Below are 23,838 nucleotides of genomic sequence, written 5' to 3'. Positions count from 1 at the left end.
AGATTCATGAGTGTGTGTTTGTCTTCCCCCCAGTCGTCACGGGCGGCTGTCACTGCCTCTCTGGGCCCCGACCTGCGGGGGCGGGGGGACTGTTGCAGCTCTGGTCCCAGGGCGGGGCGGGGCAGGGGAGCGTGGCCCAGGGCTGTCCGCCCCTCTCTCTGGGCACACCCCACGTTTCCCAGACTCCCTTGCAGCTAGAGGAAACCACAGGTCTGAGAGTCCTGGGAGTGCTGCTTCCCTGGGTGGCCTCGGATGTGAGGCGGGTGCACACCCCGAGGCTTAGCTCTGAAATCACTGTGTCTCATTTCTCGGGAGGAACATGCGCCGCTGAGCCCCCAGCTGCCCCTGCCTGCCCCTGCCTGCCCCCAGGCCCGCAGGTGGGGCCTCCAGCGCCCGTCACCGCTGCCAGGCTGTGTTCCGTTTGTGCGCCACTGGAGACCCTGGTCCTGGGTTTGTCTGCCATCCGTGCGTGCTGGAGGCAGAGGGGGTGCCCGCCTGGTGGCTGCACTGCGCCGTGCGGCCCAGACACCTGCCATGAGGGGTAGCAAGGCCATTCGGCCCCGGGGAGAGCGGACTTCTGGAGGCCTCGCTCGCTCGTGTCCCCGCGTCCCCACGCACACAGATCTCCGCCTGGGCAGGTGTGCGGGTCCCCGGCTGTCCCCCCTGTCCCCCACCCCCGCACTGTGGAGCCGAGAAGCTGGGCTGTGACGCCGGGATCTGGCGCAGAAGCCGACGAACCGGCCTCTCGGGCTCCGTTGATCAAGCGCCTGCACTTCCATGTTTCCACTGCAAACGGCACCAGGCTGCCCATTATTTCAGCAACACCTCGCCATTTTCCCGTTTCCATGGCAACGAGGCCCCATCAGACCGGGCAGTGAACGCCGAGATGCGGGCGGCCCCCGGCCGGCTGCTTACCCGAGCGAGCAGCGGGTCACCGTTTTTCAGCCACCGGTACGTGGGCCTGGGCCGGCCGGTGGCCCTGCACTCCCAGAAGACGTTTTCTTCCATGGCCACGTGGACATCGTTTATTTTCTGGATCCAATTAGGCTGAGCTGCAGCGGTTCAGAAAGCAAAGAAAAAAGATGCACATTCAGTGTCTGTTCCATCTATTTTTATCGTGCGCAATAAGGGACGAACGTTAGCTTCTGGTACAATTCCTTTTCCAGATGTTGTGCGAATTGCAAGGCTGCGCAGAAGCTCAGAGGGAGCTTTGGGGAGGCGCCCCGCCCCCTGCCCCGCCTGAGCGCCACTGGGGCGGCCCACAGCCGGTCCTTTTGCCAGCAAAGGCAGAGGGAGGAAAGCTCGAGTCAGCTGAGCGGCAGAACTACCTGTCTCTCCCACGAGTAGCTGTCCTTCCTTTCTCCTCCGTGTGGGAGAACTTCTCCCCACTGTACCACCACTGCTGGCTGGGCTCACCTTTCCCCCGCTACACACGTTTCCCGGCTTACTCTGCAGCTAGAGGGAGCCCCATGACCAAGCAAACGCCCGCGGCACCTGCACCCAGTCCTGAGAGCACCTTCCAGGCTGTTCGCTCACGGATGCGTGCCCCGGGCTCTCCCCGCCCCTTCCCGCCGGCGGGAGAAAGGCGGCCACGGAAACAGCTCAGAGGTGGCCGCTGGGCAGGAGCAAAATGCAGACCTGCCAGTCTGCGGCCTTGAATGACCTTGGGGAGCAGAGTAGCCCCCGCCTCGCCTGCCTGGTTTTGGAAACAAGCGTCTCTGAGCCACGGTGCTGTCGGGTCCCCGTCACAGCAGCTGTGCCTGTCTGACTCGCACGCCTCCCGCAACTTGTCCCACAGCCGGCTTCTGTGACTCCTCCCTGCCAGAGGATGGTCACCGACAGGACGATGGGGCGTGGCCCACCAGGGTGTGGCCCCAGAGTCCCCAGTCTCTGCTCCAGCCCTGATTTCTGCCACCACCTTTGTGGCAAGCCGAACCCCGCCCACAGTTAGCACCGAAGCCCAGTCCCGCCCACACAGCGCTGCACCCCAGAAAGGACGCCCTGTTTTGCCCACTGCCCCTGGGGGCCCGTTCCCTTTCCTCGTTCTCAGTGCGGGTGAGGAAGTGTCCGTCCCACGTCCCAGAAAACGTCTTCATAAAGATCACGCCTTCTGGCCAGGGCACAGCTCACGCCATTGCTGGCGGTGCTGGCAGACGCGTTTAGGGGGAACTTCCACCCCCAAACCCACGCACAGGAGGGCCTTCCGATCGTTCCGGACCCCTTCAGGGCGGTGCCCGCCAGGGCAAACCCGAGAGAGAGTCGGAGCTGACGCCGGTGTTCAGTTCGAGACGCCACTCGAAGTGTTTGACACGCCCCTGCGCTGCTTGGTCCCCAGGCCCCCCGGGAGGGCTCCAGATCCCCGTAATCTGAGGCAAAAGGGAACTGCTGGTGCTGGGGCCGGACTGTCTTCCTCTGTCAGTCATCGGCCAAACTAGAAAAACACACCGCAAAGCACACCTCTTCACCAGCAGAGGCTTCTCCCTTCTTCTGGAAGCAACTTCACGTTTTTCAAAGAACAAAACCGGCGGCACAAATCCTCTCTGCTCACGGAGGCCTCGCTGCGGGGAGGGAGGCCGGAAGGGTCGGCTGTCAGCAGGAGCCCCGGCAACAAGCCTCCACCCGAATGCGCACGGACCCCGCCGCCTCCCTCGAGCGTGGCTGCCGGCGGCCACGGCTCCGGGTCCTCTGCCGGAGACGCCGGGGAACCTCACGCAGACGCGGCCTCGGCGGCCCCGCTTGGGGGGCCGGGCGTGTGGCCCCGCTCGGGCCGCTGGCTGCCCTGTGCCGGACGCCACATTCCGCCCGCTGACGGTGAGCGCTGCCCGGGGCCGGGAAGAGGGGCAGACGAGAGAAGCCCCGGGACGCTCTGTGGAACGGTACCCACGGCGAACTCCTCAACGGGCGGGAGGGGAAGAGACAGGCGAGGGCCGGTGGAACGCAGGAGGCAGGGTCAAGTTGAAGTCCCCCAGGGGAACATCAGAGCCACGTGCAGAGGCAGAGGGGTCCTCCCCGTGGACTTCTGGGACCACCCGGGGGTGTTCATGCTTGCTTCCAACACTGCGGAGCGCTGGACGCGAGCCTTGAGCCCTGAGACGGGACACGGGCAGGGCGGGGAGGGCCTGGCTGGGCCCGGAAGGACCCTCCCTCCGCAGTGCTGGGCAGTGTGGCCTCGCGGAGGGCCGGCTCTGCCGCTTCCTGCGGGGTCCTGCGGGTCTGGGTGCTCGACAGGAAGCTCATTGGCCGCCACCTGAGCTGGCCCAGGGGGACTCACGGACACTGTTTGGTGCTTCCTTCGTTTTCAAGGTGAAGTGAATTCACAGCAGCCCGACGTGCACTGATAAAGACATTCCCCTCCTGCAGTGACCGCCTGCCCGCGGGCCCCGGGAGGTGGGGACCGAGACGTCCTGCTACGCGAGTGGCACAGGAGAAGGTAACCGTTCTCCTGACGCAGCAGCACAGCTCCGCGGGGCCGAGGCCAGGCCGGCACTGGGCGCGCGCCGCCCGCTGAGCGGGGTGAGTCACGGCCGGTGGGCGAGCTTTCGGGGCTGAGTCAGATTCTGTGTCTCGGGGAAATGGCTCACATCCCTCTGCATCTCTTTGGGTCAGTCGCCCCGTTCGAAGTCCCTGGGTAACGAATACGGCACTGCGGTGCCTGACACAAGACGCTCTCTCCTTCTTTCATACTGCGTGGGGGTCTACAGTATTCATCGCTTAGTACCTAGGCTGTATTTTGCAACTCCACGCCTAGATGAAATCTGCAGGGAAGGCCTGGGCTGGCTGGCTCAGCACCTTTATTTCAGGAAGACGGTTAGGGCTGCACGCCTTCTGGGGCACTACGTTGGCTCCCACCCACTGAGCAGAATGAATCACCTTCCAGCAGGGCCGTCTGTTCTGGCTACTCCTGCTCTTTTAAGGCTCGGAACGGAAGAGTCCCTCCTCTAAAACACTTTTGAGTTTTGTTCTCAAGCTCCAAATACGAGGTTCATGGGTGCATCGAGTTTGACCCCGTGCATGACGTTGTGGGTCTCTCGGACGGATGAGCGGTCTCCTCACTCCAGCCTTCTGGTCGACCAGCCGCCTGGGAGCGGCCCTGATCCGTGCCTGTGCACGTGTGCCGGCCACTGCGGTCGGCCTCTCGTGCTGACCGAAGTTTGGGCCTCCGGGTTCTCCGTGCCCTCGGCTTCGCTCGAACTCTCCTTCTATGGCCTCTTCACCTCTTGGCCGAGTGCCTCTGTGTTTCTGCTTCTGGAAGGGGAAGGGGGAGGGGAGACGCCCCTGGGACAAACACCCGCAGACAAAGGCGGCGGTCGCCGTGTGAGATACAGAGACTGAACCACGGGCAGGCACGGGCCGGGGCCACCCCGAGGCAGGCCCACTCCTGTTCACAGTTTCCCGTGGGTGAGTGGGACGGGCCCACGCGCAGGCGGGAAGCCGCGGGAGAGGGGATGCATGGGACTTGGGAGTGCACTCTGCCCGCTGTCAGTGCCCCATGAAGAGGAAGGTCACCGTCATCTCACGTTTCAGGCTGGTGTTTCCGGTGGCCCGCCGCCTGGTTCACCCGATTCTCTCGTGTCTTTACCAGGACGCCCGGCAAACCCACGGCCCCCGCTGAGCAGGGTCTTCCTTGTCCTCACACCCAAGAAGCCCGTCCCTGCCCCTTCCTTCCTTGGTACGCAGCACGTCTTTGTGGAATGCCCTCCTCGCCTTCCCTCCTCACCAGTGTGCACTCGGCGGAGACTCCTCCTCCAGGGAGCCCAGGCTTTGCTCCAGCTCCAGGCTCTGCTCGCGCAGGCCGGTGTCTGATTTCCGGCAGCGGGAGGGGCAGGCGAGCCTCTGCCCAGCCCTGCCTCTCAGCGTCGACCTGGGGGAGCTGCGGCATCTCTGTGGGCGCAGTTTCCCTCCCGGTGACCCGGCAAGTGTGGGGAAGACGCACAGCCCTCCCGGCTCCGACTCCAAACCGCACCTGCGCTCTCTCCAGCTCCTCTCCGCCCCGGAGCCCCAGCCACCAGCCCCTCTGGCCTGGGTGGCTCCCCGGCGGGCTGTGCCGCTCCTGCTCCCGCTCTTCCTCATCTCTCGCTCCATTACAGCGTGGCCGGAGGCCCTCCAGACGCACGGGCTGGACTGAGTCCTTCCCCCGCGCGACGGCCCGAGGGGTTTCCACTGTTCTCAGAGCAAGAACCAGACTCTGCGCCTGGCTCGCTGGGTCCTGCACTGCCCGGCCCCCTCCGGTGCCTCCGGGGTCACGGCCTCTGCGCCTCCTCACCTCCTGCCTGGGCTGTCCCCCCGCCCCCCCCCGGCAGGTCGGCCCTTGCTCCCCTTTTCCGGGTCGGCGTGGAGGCTGGTTCGAGACGAGGCTCCCGGACCCCTGAGCTCGGAAGCCCTGTCCTGCTCCGTGCGATCACCGTCTTTGTAAGGCTCATCCCAGTGGGAAGTCCCCCAGCTCATTCACTTGCTTGAGAGCACGTTGTCCATCAGCTCCTGGTAAAGCGCGGCCCCTTGCCGGGGGTGGGGGGGTGGGCTTTGTCTCACTGCCCTCGCGCCCACACTGCCCGCCGTGTGGGAGGAGATGAAGAAAGTGTCGAACTAATGAGAAATGCATTACGACCGTTTTGGAAAACTTCCGCCTTTAGCAAAAAGATCTGTAGTATTTTACCCCTGGAAATATACAGATCTATTTTTAGGAAGTTTCTGTGCTGACGGATGTCTGAAAGAGCAGGTGAAAACTAGGCCACCATGGTCAAGTACAGGTCACGGCCCAGGGACGCTGGGCAGCGGGGGGAGGGGCATGTTCTGTGTCCGAACCGGCCTCACTCTGCACGCGAGCCCCGAACAGGACCGGCACCGGCGAACCCGGAAGGCACAGCCGGCAGGAACACGCCCGCCGGGCCGGGGCTCCGGGGTCTGGACACAGGGGTGGGGGGGCAGGAGCCAGGGGGTCGGCCCAGCAGGCCTTCGGGGGCTGTTACAGCCGGCCTTCGGGGGTGGGGAGCTGCCGCTGGGGACAGGCGAACAGAAGCTCGCGCGCCTGGGGGTGCGGAGGGGAGGACGGACGCCCGGGGCGCGACCACTCGGACCCGGAGGAGAAGCCGGGGTCGAAGCTGGAGCCCGAGGGCTGTGGTGTCCGGGCACGGCCCCTCCCCACGTTGTCGGAGATGCTCCCATCCCCACAGCGGGTGGCGGGCTCGGGATTAGCGGCGGGGGCTCCTCCGTCCCGTCTCTGATCTGTGCAGTGACCCGAGAGACAAGGACCCCCCCTCAGCCGGACGTCAGGAACACAGCACGGGGAAACTTGGCAGAGACCCAAAGACTCCCGGGACAGCCGGGCACTCTTCACGGTCAGTCCTCTCCCTGCCACCGGTGTCGGCGGGCGGAGGGCCATGAGTGACTGAGCACGGGCGCCCCGGCCCCAGCCAGGCTCCCGGCACCGCGGTGCTGGCAGCTGGGGAAAGGCTGGGCCGTCGCCGGACGCAGGCCGACCATGTCTGCCCCTTCCGCACGAGGATGCAGAGAACTCCCTGTGGGGCGGGGAGACGCTCTGACGACGTGAGCTTCATCTCAGGTCTGGACGCCGGACAAACACCCCCCGCCCAACCCTGCACAGGGCAGGGGCTGCCGGGGGAGGGCTGACGCCCAGAAAACCTCGGGAGAACTCTGCCCCCGGGGAGGGAGGGGGGCTGGCCCTCGGGAAGCCACGGCACCCACGCTGGGGTGATGGAGACCTTCATGCTCGCCCATCACGCCGGGAGCAGAGATGTCACTCACGAAAACCGCGAAAGTGAAGATGACCGCGGCCACCAGCTGAGCGGCTCAAGGAGCACTTAGGCACAGCCGGTGCAGAGCTGAGAAGTCCCCTCAGCGAACAACAAAAGAAAAAAATCGTTGGCCATCACCCGACTGTTTCCCCGCTGTCCCCGCCTGACGAGAGGAAGCACGGTCACCCCGGCGAGAAGCAAGCACCCCGTGCACGCAAAACCGACAGACAAGCCCGCTGGCTCCGGCCCCGCGTTTCCCAGCCGGCGAGCTGTGGCGTCTCTGACCTTCACCCTGTGGAATCGGGTGCCAACGACCACGGTTTCAGAAAGTGCCACTGTCCCTTCCGTCCAGCCTGCCCTTCGTTGGGGGCGGGGTCAGCCTCAGGGCTGCTGAGGGACGCTCGGTGGCGGAGGAGGGGCGCGGGCATGTTCCAGCAGCGCGTGGTGTGAGCGCTTTCAAGGACGGCAGGTGCGTGCCCCCCCGCCCCCCGCCCCAGGGCCTGGGGAGAAGAGCGGCCGACACAGACTGACTTCTGTGCTCTCTGGGACCTCGGGGAACGAGGACACTCAGAGGCGTTGGTTCGGCTCACCCCTCCGCACCGTCCTCCTTGCCGTGACACAGCTGGCGTCTGTTCAAACCGTTCCTGCGCAGTCACCGGTCGGCAGCGTTTATTTCCGGCGGCCGGGACACACGGGGCGCGGGCGTGGCCCCACGTGGCAGAACGCAGGGCCCACCGATGGCTCCCCACCCCCCGGGGTGTCCAGCCACACCCCTGAGCACCTGCTCGAGGCGGCGTTCCCAGGACGCCTGGGCCGGCGCCCGGGGTCTGGCGGAACCGGGGCGGCTGCACCTACCGGCCTGGGGTGACGGCCTGGTCACGCCCCACTCGGACCGGAACGGGGCCCGGGCAGTGTGTGCGCGTCGAAATGTTCACGGAACCGAGACCAAAGAGGGGACGTGACGAAGGGTGACCATGGGCCCCAGACCTACACCCGAGTGAAGCCAAGCCCAGGGCCTCACAGACAGACGGACAGACAGACAACCAGGAGGAAGAGAACTCACGTTTCCTGCGTCGGGCAGCGTCTCCCTCGCGCCCGTGTTCACCAGGTGCCGCCCCAAACACGCCGCCCTGATTTCTTCCGGCCTGCCCGTCACCCCCCCACCCCCGGGCCCCTCCCTCCCCGCACCCAGAGCCGCCCGGGGGTCGCACAGGCCCGCTGGGCGCCCTCCCTCCCCAGAGCCTGATGGCAACCCCCCTGAGCTCGCGGCGTGAGGACCCAGAGGGTCTGCGAACGGGCCGCCGGCGCCGGGAACTCACCGTAGAAAGTCAGCTGCCCCCTGGCCGCGTTCCTGCCCCGGGCGTTCTCGGCCAGGCACTCGTACAGGCCCGCGTCCTCCTGCTGGAAGTTGGGGATCTCCAGGACCCCGCTGGACTTGTGTCTCCTGGCCTTCCTCGCCAGCGGCTTCCCGTCCGCTCGCCTCCAGGTGATGGTGGGCACCGGGCTGGCAGCGGTGGGTGGGAGGGGACAGGGCGTGAGACGAGAGGAACCGCACCTCCGACTCGAGCTGTGCCCCACGGGCCCCTCCCTTCTCGGTTCCGGGCAGAAAGGCTTGCCTCCTACAGCGCGCCCCGAACGTCACACACGCACGTGCGAGGTTCCATCCACACCCACACATCTGATCTCGTCCTGTCCTCAGCGCTTCCACTAAAATGAGAACCTTCCCTGGGCTCGCGTGGGGTGATCTATCCTCGATGCGACACCCGACAGAGACTCTCCGGGAGACACGGGTCTCCCCTGCCTCCGGCCAGAGCAGCAGGCAGAGGCCGGCGGTTCCAGGAGGAGCTCAGGGGAGCCTGGGTGCACCCGGTGAGCTGGGGCCGGGACGAAGCCCGCGGTTTTCCTAACGGTCGGCCCGGCTGCACCTCAGGGAAGGCCCCGTCTCTCCCCGCCACCCTGGGCTGGACCGTGAGCACGTCCCAGGTCTGAGCAAGGGGGAGAGGCCATTTCGGGCCTGCCCACCCTCCCTTCTCCCTGGCCGCATCAGGGGGTGGCCTGAGCCTCCTCGCCCCCCACCCCCCGGTCCCCTCCAGGTCCCCTCCCTGTGCGGAGGGGACAAATTCACCGAATTACAAAGGGACAGGCTTGCCGTCGGGTCCCCTCAGAAGCCACTGCTGCCCCTCCCCGGGCGGTGGGAGCCCTCCCCGGCCCGGAGGGAGAAGGCGCGGGGGCAGGGGGGCGGAGCGGGACTTACTTGCCCAGGGCGAAGCACTCCAGCCTGGCCGTGGCGCCCTTGGCCGTGGGGACCGTGTCCGGGAACTGCACCTCGATTTTGGGCTCGTACTCGCCCATCACCCCTGCGAAGAAGGACAAGGGGCTAAGTCTCTGGGCGGCTTTCAAAACGTGTGAGGTGTTCCCCTGCTAACGTCCCCGGCAGCTCCCCCCGTCCCCCCCCACCCACTGTGGGGCTCCCACGTCTGAACTGGTCGCGCTGCCCCACCCGCAGCAGTGGCTCCATCCGGGTGACAGCTGGAGGAACCTGTCCCAGCACCACGCCACCTGCTGGCGTTGGTTCTCCCTGCACTCAGCTTCGCTTCTCGGAAAAAACGTTTTTTTGGTAGTCACGGAAAAAAAATCGGAAGGAGATAAAGTCTTAGTCACCCGGAACATCAGATACACTGTGTTTTTTGGAAATACATTGCAGAAAAATTTTAAACACTTAAAAAATACTTGCAGGCTTTATTCTATATCAGAAAGAACATTTCTGAGTCATCAGTGTGCGGCCACAAATTACTTTCTTTCACGTGCACGCTAGTCTGAATTAATGAAAACCTAGTCCATGCAGGGGAACATCAAATGCCAGGGTTTTTATTATTATGTTCTGCAATGATCTAGAAAGAATCATGGGAAACACACACAGGAAACAACCTTTAAGTTGCAGCCACATGGCCAGGGGCACGCGGACCCTGAAGGCCACACTCTCCCGCCGTCCCCGCCTGCAGACTGACTGCACGGTCACGACCCAGGACCACCACCTAGCGAACACAGTCCATGGCCTGTAAGGAAGCACGTCACGCTTTCTCCTCGGGACGCCCTTGACCCCGCCCACCGCCGCTTCCAACGTGCATTTCTGCTCTGTGTCTAGTTGCTGCCTGAGGCTCTGGCCAGCAGTGCCTGCTGGCAGTTTGGAAGCGCGCTCAGAAACGACGGGGCCCCCACTCCCTCCTGGGGGCCGTCCGCAGTTAGGGGCAGGGGAGACTGGGGGAGTCGGAAGAGAGGCCGAGGGCAGAGGAGGGGCGGGGACAGGTGCAGTGACAGAGGCGTGACGTCATGTGTTCTGCAGTGCGGTGCTTTGGCATCGGCGGCTTCGGAGCCTGGGAAACGGGGTCGGGGTCGTGTCCATGTGTGGAGACCCACCCTGATGGTGGGTGGCACGGCCGTCACGCGGAGGGGTGACCAGAGCTGAGTGTTTACTTCCTTCCACAGGAGTGGGCGGGGCCTTTTGACACGGCAGTTCTCAAAGACGCAGTTCGGCGTCGGAGTCCTGGCGCTGGGGATGCAGACTTCCGAGACCGCAGAGCGACCCTCGGCCGGCCGGCTGCTCTGGGGGACGCTTACCCCCTCGGTGCCCCCACAAACTCAGACCGCGCGGGTCCAGTCCGTGCCCGCCTTCTCCGAGCAGGCCGCCCTCTCCGAGGGGTGGCACAGGGTGCCTTCAGTCTCACAACAGTCTGCCCGGCGTCCAAGGTTGCAGGCCGCTCCCCGATTCCTCTCCGCACCACGGAACTAGACCGAGACACCCTGCACCCACTCAGACGCGCTCAGACGCAAATCCTCGCCTCCGCTGCGGTCCCTGGCACTCGGGTGCGGGTCGGCCTTCCTCCGGGCCTTCTCCAGAACGGGGGTGTCCTGCACGCACGGCTGCTGCACTCGCCGCCAGTGGCGCGGGCCCAGGGCTCCTCGCTCTGACCTTCCCAGGGCCGACTCCTCATCACTCCAGTCTCGGTCCTGCGTGGCCTCCCGAGAGGCTTTTCCCCAAAACCCCGCCCCCGCCGGAGCCTCTGGTTTCCATGCTGGTTTGCTCATTACTCTCTACAGCCACCGCGTTCCTGCCTTTGCTCCTGCTGGCGGCTGGCACCTTTGTCCCCCAGCAAAGTGTCCCAAGTGCCGTGAGATGTGGCCTCGCCGTTCTCGTCCGCTGGCGCCCAGAGGAGGCGCTGTCCCACGGCAGGGGCCACAGAAGTGCACGCCCAGCTCACTAACAGTGAATGAACGAAGGAAATCGGCGTTATTGGCTCCGAAATGCCACCCACGCCGACGCTGCCGAGGTGCTGAGACCCTCCCTGCAGAGGTGGCTGGTCTGCAGCTCCCCGCAGCGGGGCTCAGGGCCACAGCCCCGCTTGGGGACGAAGTCCCTCCGGCATGGAGGGAAGCAGAGCCCATTTAGAGAGGAGTCTGAGCTGCAGCTTTGAACTTGCCGCGTTTTCCGCTGTAGAGTCGGGTGAGCGGTGGCACTGTGCTCGGCCGGGGACACAGAGGGGGGTGCCACATGGGACCCGGGGCCGTCAGGGTGCCGCTCGTGTGTGACCTCGGGGTCTGTCATTCCCCCTGCGTGAGCACCGGGCCACTCATCTGCGAAACGGGAAAGGGGGCCGCCCTCGGCCAACTGTCTTCGTGTCCAGGGAGGCCCGTGACCCTGCTCGCCACGGAAGGTCTGACGTGACGTGGACGTGAAAAAAACAGAAACCCAAACACGTCAACTGCGACCACTTTTGTCACCGTGTCAGTGGGTGTGGAGGGACACAGGTCTCATTTTTATTCACTTGGCAATTACCCGGGGAGTCCTCCATGGCCCAGGAGCTGGACGAGGGGCGGGAGCTGCAGCCGAGACAGAGGCACAGTGCGTGCTCCTGCAAAGGCCAGTTCACAGTGGGGCAGACGGGGACGCATGGGTCGGGGCTCTGGGGGCCGGTGACAGGCCTTGCTGGCCTGTGGAGAGAAGGGCCCGGCCCAGCAGAGGGGGAGGGGCAGGCGGCAGAGACCTCCTGGGGGAAGCGAGAGGGGAGGGGCCTGAGGGAACGGGAAGGAAGGAAGGAAGGAGCGGTGTGGGTCGAGGGAGGGGCGCATTTTGGGAACGGGGCGGGGGTGCACTCACAGGCCCCGTGGGGAGCAGGGCTGCCGGGGCTGGGCCTGCAGGGCGGGATGGCTGCCTCTGAGACCGCACCCTGTCACGGCACCCTGTCACGGCACCCGTCTAAGTAACCGAGGGGAACTTCGCGGATTCTCTTGAAGTGTTCTCACAGAAGCTCACGGGAGGTTAAAAGGCCGTCCGCAGTGAGCCCTGGCAGGCTGCGTCATCTCACCGTGCCGGGCGCTGGGTCTCCAGGTGGGAACTCCGGTCGGCGTTTGGATGGCTGTGAACTTCGTCCCGGACACCGGAGGGTGCTCGAGCTCATGATTCCCAGCCAGGACTGACCGACCACGGGATCACCCAGCCAGGACTGACGGACCACGGGATCACCCAGCCAGGACTGACCGACCACGTGATTCCCAGCCAGGACTGACCGACCACGGGATCACCCAGCCAGGACTGACAGCCGGACTGACAGCCCCACTGCCCGGCCTCCCGCTTCCCTCTGCCCGGCGCGCACGGTACGTGGGGAGAAGGAGGAGATGGAGTCCCGTGCCGTTTCTGTTTGCCCGAACCCACCCTCCGTTCCTGTTGAGCTAAGCAACTAGGATTCTAGTTAGTTTCCCAAAACGCAGTCACGGGTTTGCTCCGGCACAAGTGGGGAAACCACGGGCGCCGGACGCAGAAAGCTTTAACGGCTCCCACGTTGAACTCCGACACTCTCGTCTGCGCGTGCACACCGCAGCTCCCGCGCCCCGCTCGCGGTCACCGAGAAGACACGGCCGCGCGGTCCCCGGGAGACTCACCGTCGTTCCTCAGGATCAGCGGGGTGGGGGGGCCCAGCACCCTGTGGTTGGTCACTGTGTTGGTGACCACGCAGGTGTAGTTCCCCACGTCCGACGCCTCCACCTTGGCGATGTACAGGTTCCCGGTCTCCTGGGAGACGAAGCGGCGGTTGTCCTGGTGGGACGGGGACTCGTTGAAGACCCAGGCGTAGCTCAGCCCTGAAAGCGGAAGGGGCCCTCGTTACGGGCGGGGCTGGCTCCGGGGGCTGGGGCCGCGTCCCCCGCGGGTGGCTGTTCCGCCTGCTGGGCAGAAACAGCACGTGACCGCCGTCCCTCCGTCCGGCTGTATCCCCAGGGAACGGAACGAGAGGGGTGCACACGCATGAGCAGGAGAGCCCTGTGTCTTTAAGTCGGGGGAACAGGCCCGCCGCGCAGTTCGCCGAGCGCCCCGGTCAGACCCGGGCCGTCCACCCCACGGGGGCAAACACCAGGCCCGCGGGCTGAATCCGGCCTCCACCTTGTTCTCTCCGGCCCGGCGCCTTGTTACTACCCGGCGGCAGCCCCGAGCTCTTGATGGACTGTGAAGGAGCGGTCACACTCACGCAGTCCTGACGTTGCGTTCGGCCCTTGGAAGGCAGCCACGAGGCTGACGTGGCCCCGGGGTGGACATGAGTCTGGCACCCCTGGTCTCAGCCCTGAGACGGCAGGGGGCCGCCCTGGGACGGCAGGGGGCCGCCCTGGGGACGGCGGACGACGGACCGTGGGTAATAACCACTAACCGTGACGGCGCCTCGGAGTGCCTGCCACGTGCCGGCATCACCCCCGTGGTTTCCGGCATGATCCCTGGTTCCCACCAACGGAGAGGCGTCGGCATGGAGGATGAAGGAACCGGGCTGACCACTCCTGCCCAGAGTGTCAGTCCGGTCCTCTCCCTCCCCCGGCAACGCAGACGCCTGCTCCTTCCCCACGGGCGCGTTCCGGCTCTGTCTCCATCATCACTGCACTGAGATGTGGCTAGTACTGCAGCCAACACTCGCTCAGCGCACACTGACGGACGGACGGACGGGTTGGCCGGTCCCAGACATGTCAATCTGGAACCTAAAAACCAGCTGCAGAAATACCGTTTCCGTAAGGGAGTGACTACGGAGTGACAATTAAGAGCAACCTTCTCCCAAATACTCTTCCACCCAGGACGCCCCGGGGGTGGATGTCACTGACAGTTGTGTCCCCGAATGGGCTGACCTGGTGCGGGAGGACGCAGGCGTCGTGTGAGCGAACGGGGCGCCTGGCTCCCGTCTCAGGGGAGCCCCACGGCGGGGCAGTGAGGTGACCGGCTGCCGCGAGCCTGTCACCAAGGACGCCGGGCCAACTGGGCTCCAGGCCCTCCACGGTGCTGCCCCCTGCAGTGTGACCTCCAGCTCCGTCCCCGGCCGGGGCTGGGGGGAGGGGTTCGCCCACCTGCCCCGTTTCATTCCCAAAAGTGGTTCTGGTGGGGGCGGGGGGCAACGCCACGCATGGGGTTCAGAGCCAGGGCTGGCCGGGTGCTCCCAGGCTGCCCTTCCGTGGGACACGGGGTTCATGGTGGAGGGCACGCAGTGTCCTCGGGAAGGGCCGAAGGGTCTGGTCAGCGTTGGACACAGACCCCTGAGTCCTCACTGAAGACTCAGTGAGGCCCGACGGGGAGTGGCCTCGGTGACCGCTGGGGCCTTCGTCACCCACGTGCTGTGCACAGACCTGGGGTGGGGTTGGGAGACCGCACCCTCTGGCGCAGGGCCTGAGGGAGGTGACAGTCCGTCCGGGAGCAGCCGCACACGGTGCCGAGGCCTGTGCGGCACAGGCAGGGCCCCAGGCCGAGGAGGAGGGGACACTCCGTGTTGATAAAGGCGAGGCAGCGTGTACTCCCGGGAGCACCCAGCGTGGGGGCGGGAGAGGCCCGGGGCCGGTCAGGGCGGGTGCCATCCCCTGCGGCAGGTTCCCCACAACACGGGAGATGTCCTCCAGCAGCGCGGCCCTCCCCACTCGCCTGGGCGCGTTTCGGGCACCCCGGGGTGTCCCTGAGTCCCTGAGTCCTGTCCTGGCGCAGCGAGGGCACTGCCCACCCCGGAACGCGCTCCCGGGGGGATCCGAGAGTGAGCCAGCCCCGCCAGAGTCACAGGCTGCAAGTCCGACAGTCGTCCCTGCACAGTGGCCGCCAACCCACCCCTCTCCAAGGGGACAAGAGATGAAACTACGGATGTGTTTGTTTTCCTGAAGACGTTTTTCCAGCCCATTGCCAGTGGCTACGGCGGCCAGGCTTCCTGAAGTTTGCGGGAGAACGCTGCTTCTGTGTGGACCACGCATGTCAGAAGAAATTCATCTGCTTTTTTCTTTGTTTCTAGTCTAAATTTAAAAAAAAACAGACCAGAAGACCCACACTCGGACCTGTGTCACCCAGGCAATGCCTGTGAAAGGCTCCCTTTCAACCGCTCGGCCCAGCGAGCCGGAGCAGGGTGTGACGCGGGTCTGTCGGAACACACGCGAGTGTGAGCACACGCGAGTGTGAGCGCTGAGTCCGGGGCACAGCCGAGTCACCCAGGTCCCTCGTGTTTCAAAAGTAAAGAATAAAAAACACAACGTGCTGTTTACCCTGCTTGAGAATGAGGTAATCATTCCGGTGTCGCCGCTGCCCCTTCTCGGCTGTGGCCTTGGGACACCTCCGTCCCGTCCGTCAAGCGCTCCGCCCCGCCCCCACCCACCCGCTCTGGAGGGCTCAGAGGTGACACGGCTCTCAGGAGCACTGGGCTGAGCCGAGGGTAACAGATTTTCAAACGTCCCCTTTCAAAGCAGGCGAGAGACTTTCAGTGCGTCAAGGACCGTGGGATTCCTCAGGACTAAGGTGGTTAAGCGCACCTGTGGGATCACAGGGTGCCCCTCTCGACCGCCCATACACACACACTGCTCTCCCGGACATTTATTACCAGGCCACAAAACCGAGGGCGGGAATTCCCGAACTAAGAAAGGCAGAGACTTCGAGACACGGTGAGTATAATGTAGAGATTATCATTTATATTACTGTGGCTTGGGGAAGATCATTAGGTCCCGTCACGCCCCGGAAGGCAACACAACACTCAACTGATGCTGGACTCGGCCGCCCGGACTGCACTGACGATTGGACACTGTAACCACTTTCCACGCCGAGGGCGGAGAAGCACGCGGCGGTGGCCCAGGAGAGTCTCCGGTGGTGGATGGTGCTGAGGACGGGATCTAAGGGCGGTTGGACACCGTGAGCTCTGGGAGCCCTGAGGGCAAAGGTCGGCCAGGAATCCGGGCTGGGGCCCGGTGAGGTCAAGCTGAGCTAAATGCTGAGCTCTCGAAGGGGCAGAAAGAGCCTCTAAGAAAAACATATTAATTTATTTTTCTTGACAGCAAATCACTGCCTGGACTATTACGTTTTCACTTCCCCCAGACAACGAGGAAGGAGCATACGGAATGTAATACAGTCAAAACGCAGACCTCAGAGCGGGTGAGACCCACCGAATCCCGGTTTGGTTTCTTCCTTCTGGAGACGAGGAGGAAGCGCAACGCTGGAGGACTCACGTGCCGGCTTCGGACCACGGCGCAGACCCGGAGGAACGAAACCACGGTCAAAGCCACAGCGATTACAGCGGTCTGTGCGGGTGAAGACACAGACACACGGGTCCACGGAACAGGACAGGGAGCCCAGAGACAAGCCCACACCCACACGGTCAGGGGGTTTCTTGAAAAGGAGCCGCAGCACAGCGTGGGGGGAGCCAGCCTCTTCAGCGCATGGTGCTGGGTGCGCCGGGCGGCCGCACGCCGAGCCTCAAGCTGCAGGCTCACCGTCCGCAGAGGCCGACCCCACGTGGGCCAGCGACGCGCGTGGAAGACGGAAGCCCTGGGCCCCGGGGGCACGGCGTGGGTGGCGGCTCCTCTGCACGGGTCTGGCCTCTGGCCTTTTGGACCCGACACCCAAAGCCAAGGCGACAAAAGCGAAAATAAGCCCATGAGACGGCACGTGTTTACAGACCCCACGGCGGGTGGGGGACGGGCATCCAAGATGGGTGAAGAACTCCCACCACTGGAGCACAAGCGGAAACCGTGACAAAGCGGGCGGAAGATCTGAGCAGGCATTTTTCCAAGGGGAAATACAAATACAGCTGGCCGCAGGTATCTAAAAAGGGGCTCACCATCACTAATAATCAGGGAAATCAAATCAAAACTGCAAGGAAGTATCGCCTCGCAGGACGTCACCTGTCAGCGGGGCTGTTTTCAAACAGACAAGCAACAACAAGTGTGGGCAAGGACGCGGAGAGAAGGGACCCCCGTGCACTGCTGGTCGGGCTGGAGACTGGTGCAGCCACATGCAAAACCAGCACGGAGGCTTCGGAAAGAGTAACAATAAACACGGAGCCCTGGCTGGTGTGGCTCAGGGGACTGAGTGCCCATCTGTGAACCAAAGGGTCACTGGTTCGATTCCCAGTCAGGGCACATGCCTGGGTTGGGGGCCAGGTTCCCTGTGGGGTGGGGTGGGCATGCAAGAGACAACCACACATTGATGTTTCTCTCCCTCTCTCTCTCCCACCCTTCCCCTCTGTCTAAAAATAAATACATAAAATCATTAAAACATACAAACGAAACTATGTTATGATCTAGTGATCCAATCTCTGGGTACTTACGCAAAGGAAATCGAAGCACTAATTCAGAAAGACACATGCACCCCTACATTCCGTGCGACATTATTGACAACAGCCAGGGTACAGGAACAGCCCGAGTGCCCGTGGGGAGACAAACGGACAAAGAAATGGTGGCATCTATGCACAGTGGAATGCTACTGGTAACAAAAAAAGGGTAAAATCTTGTCATTGTCACCAGAGTGGATGGACCTGGGGATATTATGCTAAACGAAACAAGTCAGAGACAGGCAAACACCACACGCCCTCTCTTACACGTGAAACCTAAAAATCGGTCCATCGAGCTCATAGACACGGAGAATGGATTGGCGACTGCCAGGGCGCTGGTGGGAGAAATGCGTGAAGGGGATCAAAAGGTAGAAAAAAAAATTTTAAGGTTTTTTAAACCCATCAAAACAAAATTTCCTAGCCACTCCATCCCTTCAACGGGCAGCCAGCCTCTCTTCGGCTCCCCCTCTCACTGCCAGCCTGCACGCCCGCAGCTTTTCAGGGTTCGGAACCTGGCGTCGGTGCCATTGAAGAAACGCGGAGGCTCTGAGCCCGGGACCAGGTGAGGCTGGAGCGTGGGGGCTGGCAGAGCAGGCTGGCCTGGCCCCCCCGCCGCCCCTCACCCCCCACGGCTGCCCCCCCCAGCCCCCCCGGGACGCACAGGAGCTGTCGGCGCCGCTAAGAAAGAGCGAGCGACGTTTCACTCAGCAGACGATACGCTCTCCCCCTAAGCACCAAAGCCTGTTTTCATCAGAGCCGACCTGGAGGCCAGGAGGAGGTACGGGACACGCTCTCGGCGCCCCGGAAAGCGAAGCGGAGGCTCCGCAACAAAGACGCGGCCTCGGCGCCGCCGCCCGCCCGCCCGCCCGCGGGGACGTCCCCCACCCAGAGTGCCGACGTCCTCCGGGGCTCCTCTCGGTGTTTATCCTCGCTCAGACCTGACAGGTTCCTTTTGATAAGTCTCCCCACACTAATTGCTCTGGAAGTGACAGGCAGCTCTTGTCCCACCGGCAGTGTGTCGCAGCGGAGTAAACCTGGGCTTGAAATGCAACACTTAATAGTCGCCACGCTCAGCCGCGGAGACTGTTTGTAATGAACGCGAAGCCTGTCGAGGGGGAAGGAGCCGGGATGGTTTTTCCGGCTGGGGGCAGGGAAATCCACGGGAAATTAACTAGGAAAGGTCACTCTTCCCTGGTCCCCTCTTCCATGCCGTGGGGCCCGCAGCAAGCGAGGTGTGGCGGCTGGTTTTAGAAGGAGACCTCAGCGGAGCGATCTTCGAGTGCAGGGACCCACGGGCGAATCCACCGGCCGGTGTGCTCGGGGGAGGGGGGGAGGCTCCTAGTGCGCCCCCGACACCCATTTCTCTCTGGAGTGCAGTTCTTCACAGCTTCGACACTGGCTGAGGCCTGTCCCCAGGCGGCAAAGGTGCCCGTGTGCAAAGACGCCTCTCCTCGCCCTCCGAGCTCTGAACCCGAGAGCCCCCCAGCCCCTCCCTCCAGCGTACAGAGGAGGTGACCGAGTCTGGAGAAGGAGATGCCCGGGTCACAGTCCCCGGGGTAAGTGGCCGGCGTGGGGCTGCCAGGCAGCTAGGAGAAGAGTGTTTTCCCACGACACGCTGGCGAGAAAGCGCAAGCGGGAGTGACCCGGGCACCTCCGGCTTCTGGGAGGGGAGGGCTCTGGAACACACCTCTAGTCCTGCACAGACTCGGAGTGGTCGCTGCAGGACCCCCCGTGCACTGTCCCCTGTGGGCGGCGCTACGGGGGCAGCAGGGAGGGGAGGTATCGGGGAGCAGCTGGACTCTGAGGGGCTGCAACGGGACGCATGCGACACCCCTGTTGGTGGCCACGGCCTGTTGCTGAAATCAGGCGGGAGCCGAGAGGATGCCCACTCCAGACGCCCACTCCGGACGCCCTGTGGCCCAGAGAACTGGGTCCAGGCAGGTCCCCCAGGGTTCAGACACTGGTCTTCACTACAGGCTAGTGCTCAGTGGACCAGGGGGGGCGCACACCTGTCACTGGGCCCCCGGTGCCGGGCCCACGCCCACGGAAGACACTGGTCACTGACTACGCCGGACACAGGTTCACGGCCATTCTCAACACACCGCGTCAGGCTCACGCAGCCAACCCCCTCACCACCTTCACAAGTGGCTGGGGGAAATGAAGCGGTGGCCACGTGAGGCCAGGGTCACATAGGACCTAGAGCGAGATGCCGCCCGAACCGGGGAGGCGCCCCTGGAAGCAGCCTCCTCAGCACCCTCTGCATGCAGGGCGTGCGGGTGTGGCACTCGCTCTTTGTCACCGGGTGCAGGCGCAGGTGCGGGGGGGGGGCGGGGAGGGTAGGGGAGGGGCGTTTTCCAGTCAGGTGCCCGCCCTTGAACATTGCCCTGGGGTCCGGCTTCTGACCTCCCCCCTCTCTCAGTCACTTCTCATTTTCTTGCCTCTGCTTTTATTGGGTAAGCTGGGGATGCAGATTTTTTAAAAAAGATATGTAGGTGGAAGTGAAGGCATTTCACTTGAAGGCAATTTAACACATGGTTTTGACAATAAGCCAATACAAATGCAGATGGAAGGGCTTTTTAAGCAGCCCCGGGCGGGCAGCTGGTCGCCTCCGGACCTGTCCCCGCACTCCTGGGGGCGAGGCGGGCTGTCCTCCACTCCCAGAAGCGCATCAGTAACAAGTTTGGGAAGGACCCCGAGGCCTGCCTGGGGTCGGCACGCTGGCGCCTCTGCGGGAAGAAGGCTCATCCGCTCCGGGAGCCCACTCGGCCTCTCCGGGGGGGCTGGCCCGTGGTGGCGGCTCACGGAAAGGACTTAACTCTCCCAGGTGTGTCTTCTATAGTTCCACAGGCTTTAAGAACACCAACGATCAAATGGACATGAGGGTATTAGGACTTTCTCCAGAGTCCGTCCTCAGCAGGCATCGGGGTGGCAGCGCTGCCTCTCTAGTGCCAGGGGCTCCCGGGCCGTCAGAGGGCTGTGACCTCACCGAAGGCAGGCGGTGGGTGGCCCGCGGGCCCAAGAACCTGCCTTCCTACCTGTTCCCGGTGCTGCCGACCTGCGGGGGCTGGAACGCCGCTGCTTGGGAAGCCCCGACCTCTAGGGGGCGCTGAGAGCTCAGTAGCGGCTTCCACGAGGAGCCCCCGGGCCCCTCTGGGGCGAGGTCTCCAGCCACCCCGGTGCCGGGACCTATGACACGGCGGGCACTTGGGCCTGTGGCCGCTGGCGTGGGAGACGGAAGCCCAGGCACAGGCCTGGAGCTCACTGCTGTTCGCGATCGGGCCCCGGAGCTCGCAGACCCAAGCTAGCCCGAGTGTTTGGCTGGGACGGGGCTGGCGTGGGGCCCAGGCCACGCAGAACCGGCACTTGCGCTCTGTGCGTGACTGCGGCAGGGGCGGCCCAGCCGGCTCGGTGGGGCTGGGCCACGGAGCCAGGGCGCGGAGCCGCTGGTCTCTGCACCGGGAAGGGCACGCCGCTCACTGGGATCACGGCTTCTCCCTCCTGTCGTCCTCGCCGTGGGGTTTAACGGTGCTAAGGGCGCTGCCGTGGTTCACGGAGACACAACGGAAGTCGGCCTGCGAAGTGTCAGTACCTCGGAGCAGAGGCGTGGGTTGACAGTCACGTTTAAAACACTCAGACGACGTGAAAACTGCACAGTAGGGAGAGAGGGGCGGTCCGAGTTGAATGTGCCCGCTGCCGGAGGGGACCCCACGCTTCCCGGGGCGACAGGGCACTGGCTACAGCCAGGGGCGGACGCTCTGGGCGCGGGGCTCCCTGCAGCGCCCCCTGCGGGGTCCGGGCCCTCCTGGGAGGCGGTGGTGTCTTCGGCTGGGGGAGGGTCTGCCTCCCCAGCACGTGGATTCCCGCCCCGAGGGCTTCCGTACTGCTCCGCCTTCCTCGTCCTTGCCCCCCAGCACCTCCCACCCTCGTGCGGGGCGGGGGGGCCTCTCCAGCGCGGCCCACGGGCCCTGGCTGCTCCGGGCTTCTCGGGCACAGCTCCGAGTCACAGCCGGCCCTCCCACGCGAGTCGTCCCGGCCGCTGCCTCCCGACTCAGCGAAAGGCCTCCAGCTGGTTGTCCTCCCACGGCAGTGCTCCAAACGAGCCAGCCCTCGCTCCCACGCGTCTCGCCGTGTAAGTCCCCGCTCCGGGCAGCGCGACCCTCCCATCCCCCCGCCCCCGCCAGGGGCTGTGGGACTCTCGGAGGCTGAGGGGTGGTGGCGCTGACTAATCTGTTCACGGGGCACACGCCGGCTCCCTTGTGGACCACCTCCCGTTGCAAAGATGAGGCACCTTGGAAGGCTCTGCCTGCCCTGTCTTGGGTTTAGGTGGAGAGCTCAGTTTTTAAATTTTGTGTGTGTGTGTGTGTGTGTGTGTGATGTGCACTTCTCAACAAAACTGTATTTTAAGAAAGGTTCCTAATACAGTGTTGGGGTGCTTCCAGTGAGGTAGAGAAGTAGTCGCTGATCCGGAAAGAAGCAGAAATACGGTGTACGAAAAGCTATGAGAAAATCCTGAAAGTTCTTAGCAAAACAAACCTACCCAAAGAAACAAGAACAATCTCAAATCAACAATCCAGCTTTCTACCTAAAGGGACTTCAAAGAGAAGAACAAACGAAAACCCACAGGAAGTAGAAGGAAGATAGATAATAAAGACCAGAGTGGAAATAAACGGAGCAGACACCAAGAAGACGAGGGGAATTTTCAGTGAAACCAAGAGCTGGTTCTTTGAAAGGGTAAGTAAAATCGACCAGTTGTCAGCTAGACTTGCTAAGAGAAAAAGACAGGGCTCCAACAAATAAAACCAAAAATGAAAGAGAAGAAGCTACAACTGATGTAACAGAAATACTAATTGTAAGAGACTACTATGAACAGTTTACGTGTCGACCAATTAGACGACTTAGGAGACCTGGGTAGACTCCTGGAAGCCTACGGTCTTCCAAGGACTAAAGCGTGCGATGTGACATCTGAACGCACCAGCTACTAGAGAGGAGACTGAATCATTACTCAGAAGCCTCCCAACACACGCAAGTCCAAGACCAGATGGCCTCACGGGGGACCCCCCAGCACTCAAGGAGCCGATACCGCCTGCCCCGCTCAAACGCCCCCGAGAACCTCCTGGAGGGGAGGGAAAGCTTCCCAACTCACGCTAGGAGCCCAGCCCCACTCCGATTCCCCAACCAGACGAGGATGCCACGAAATTTAAAAAAAAAAAGAGAGAAAATTACAGGCCAATGTTTTGATAAACATAGATGCGAAAATCCTCCGCAAAATATTGGCAAACCAAACTCAACAATGCATTGCAAGGATTTCACACCGTGATCACGGGGTATTCATTACAGGGGTGCGAGGGTGGCCCAACGCCTGGAAATCATCCATTTAATACATCACGTTAACAAGATGAAACACAAAAGTCACACGACTTTTATTGCAGATGCGGAGCTGGCAGGCGCGCCGGTAAGTGAAGGGAGAGAAACCCCGACTGCATTAAAGTGTCCCCCCACTTCTCAGGAACGGGGGAAAGCCGGTGGGGGGTGGTGCCAGACAGGGCCGTGGGGGGAGCAGAGAGATGCCTGGGCACCCGGGAAACTCGGCCGCGAAGGTGCTCTTGGAGCTCGCTCCATGGGTATCGGCTGGACAGACCCGGCAGGACACCTGGCCCACAGCCCTCCTCTGCGGCAGGGAGCGCGCCGGAGCGGCAGCGAGCGCCGCTGAGGGTGCTGTCGTCGCACGCACGTGGTCCGTCCGGTCAGTCGTCCCCGTGGCGGAGGCAGGACCCGGAGCCCCCGAGCCCGGTGTCTGCACCCACCGCCCTCCTCTCACAGTGCAGGTGACCAGACGGGAGGCGGTGTCCTCCATGGGCCGTGGCCAATCAGTGTCCCTAACCCTCGATTTTCTCACACGTGAAGCAGGGCCGGCCCCTCACCCTCTCCTTAGCGACTCGACAACAAAATCAGACCGTCCTTGTGACAACAACGTGCAGACACGAACATGCCCAGCGAGGGTGAGAAACCGCGCGGGGCCAGGACTGCAGACGGATTTCAGCCTGACGCCCGGCTCTGCCTGGCGGGCCCTGGCCGTGGGGGGCTGTGCTGGGCTTCCTGGGGGCCCTGCCTGCCCTGGGACGCCCATCCCGGGTCCGAGCGTGAGCACAGAGACACGAGTGGCGGTGGTGCACGAGTAGCCTCGGGGGAGACAAGCCCTCCGGGGGGAGGCGCAGGGCCCGGGGCTGAGCTGCCCATCTCTCTCTTCCCAGCAGATGCAAAACTGTGCAAGCGGATATTACTTTACCAGGCTCCGAGGGCTGCCATGCGGACTGAATTAAATAACACACGTACAAAGCTCAGAAAAGTGCTCAGCAACATCCAGTAGAGAGGGATTAACGTTATTGTAGCATGGAAATCACACACGCGGCCATATCTCTCCCACGGAAAATCCTCCTTTGTGTGGACGAGAGCGCGACTTAATTACCTCTCCCTGCAAGTGGCAGAACAAT

The 23,838-nt window shown here is 63.4% G+C and overlaps 1 protein-coding gene across 1 annotated transcript in view; it reads right to left on the bottom strand.

Annotated features, from left to right (window-relative positions):
• Positions 1–23,838, bottom strand: part of LOC123830605 (contactin-4-like) — a 212,148-nt gene that overhangs the window by 73,449 nt on the left and 114,861 nt on the right. Inside the window, exons 5-8 of the mRNA XM_045857008.1 lie at positions 12,690–12,887; positions 9,007–9,109; positions 8,072–8,256; positions 916–1,052 (exon numbers count right to left, since the gene is read on the bottom strand). Of these exons, the coding sequence (XP_045712964.1) occupies positions 916–1,052; positions 8,072–8,256; positions 9,007–9,109; positions 12,690–12,887 (623 nt within the window). The remainder of the gene's footprint in view (positions 1–915; positions 1,053–8,071; positions 8,257–9,006; positions 9,110–12,689; positions 12,888–23,838) is intronic.

Source organism: Phyllostomus hastatus, unplaced genomic scaffold (assembly GCF_019186645.2).
Source record: "Phyllostomus hastatus isolate PE091 unplaced genomic scaffold, TTU_PhHast_1.1 phas_scaffold_129, whole genome shotgun sequence".
NCBI classification, from domain to species: Eukaryota; Metazoa; Chordata; class Mammalia; order Chiroptera; family Phyllostomidae; genus Phyllostomus; species Phyllostomus hastatus.
This window is presented reverse-complemented; position numbering and strand designations above follow the sequence as displayed.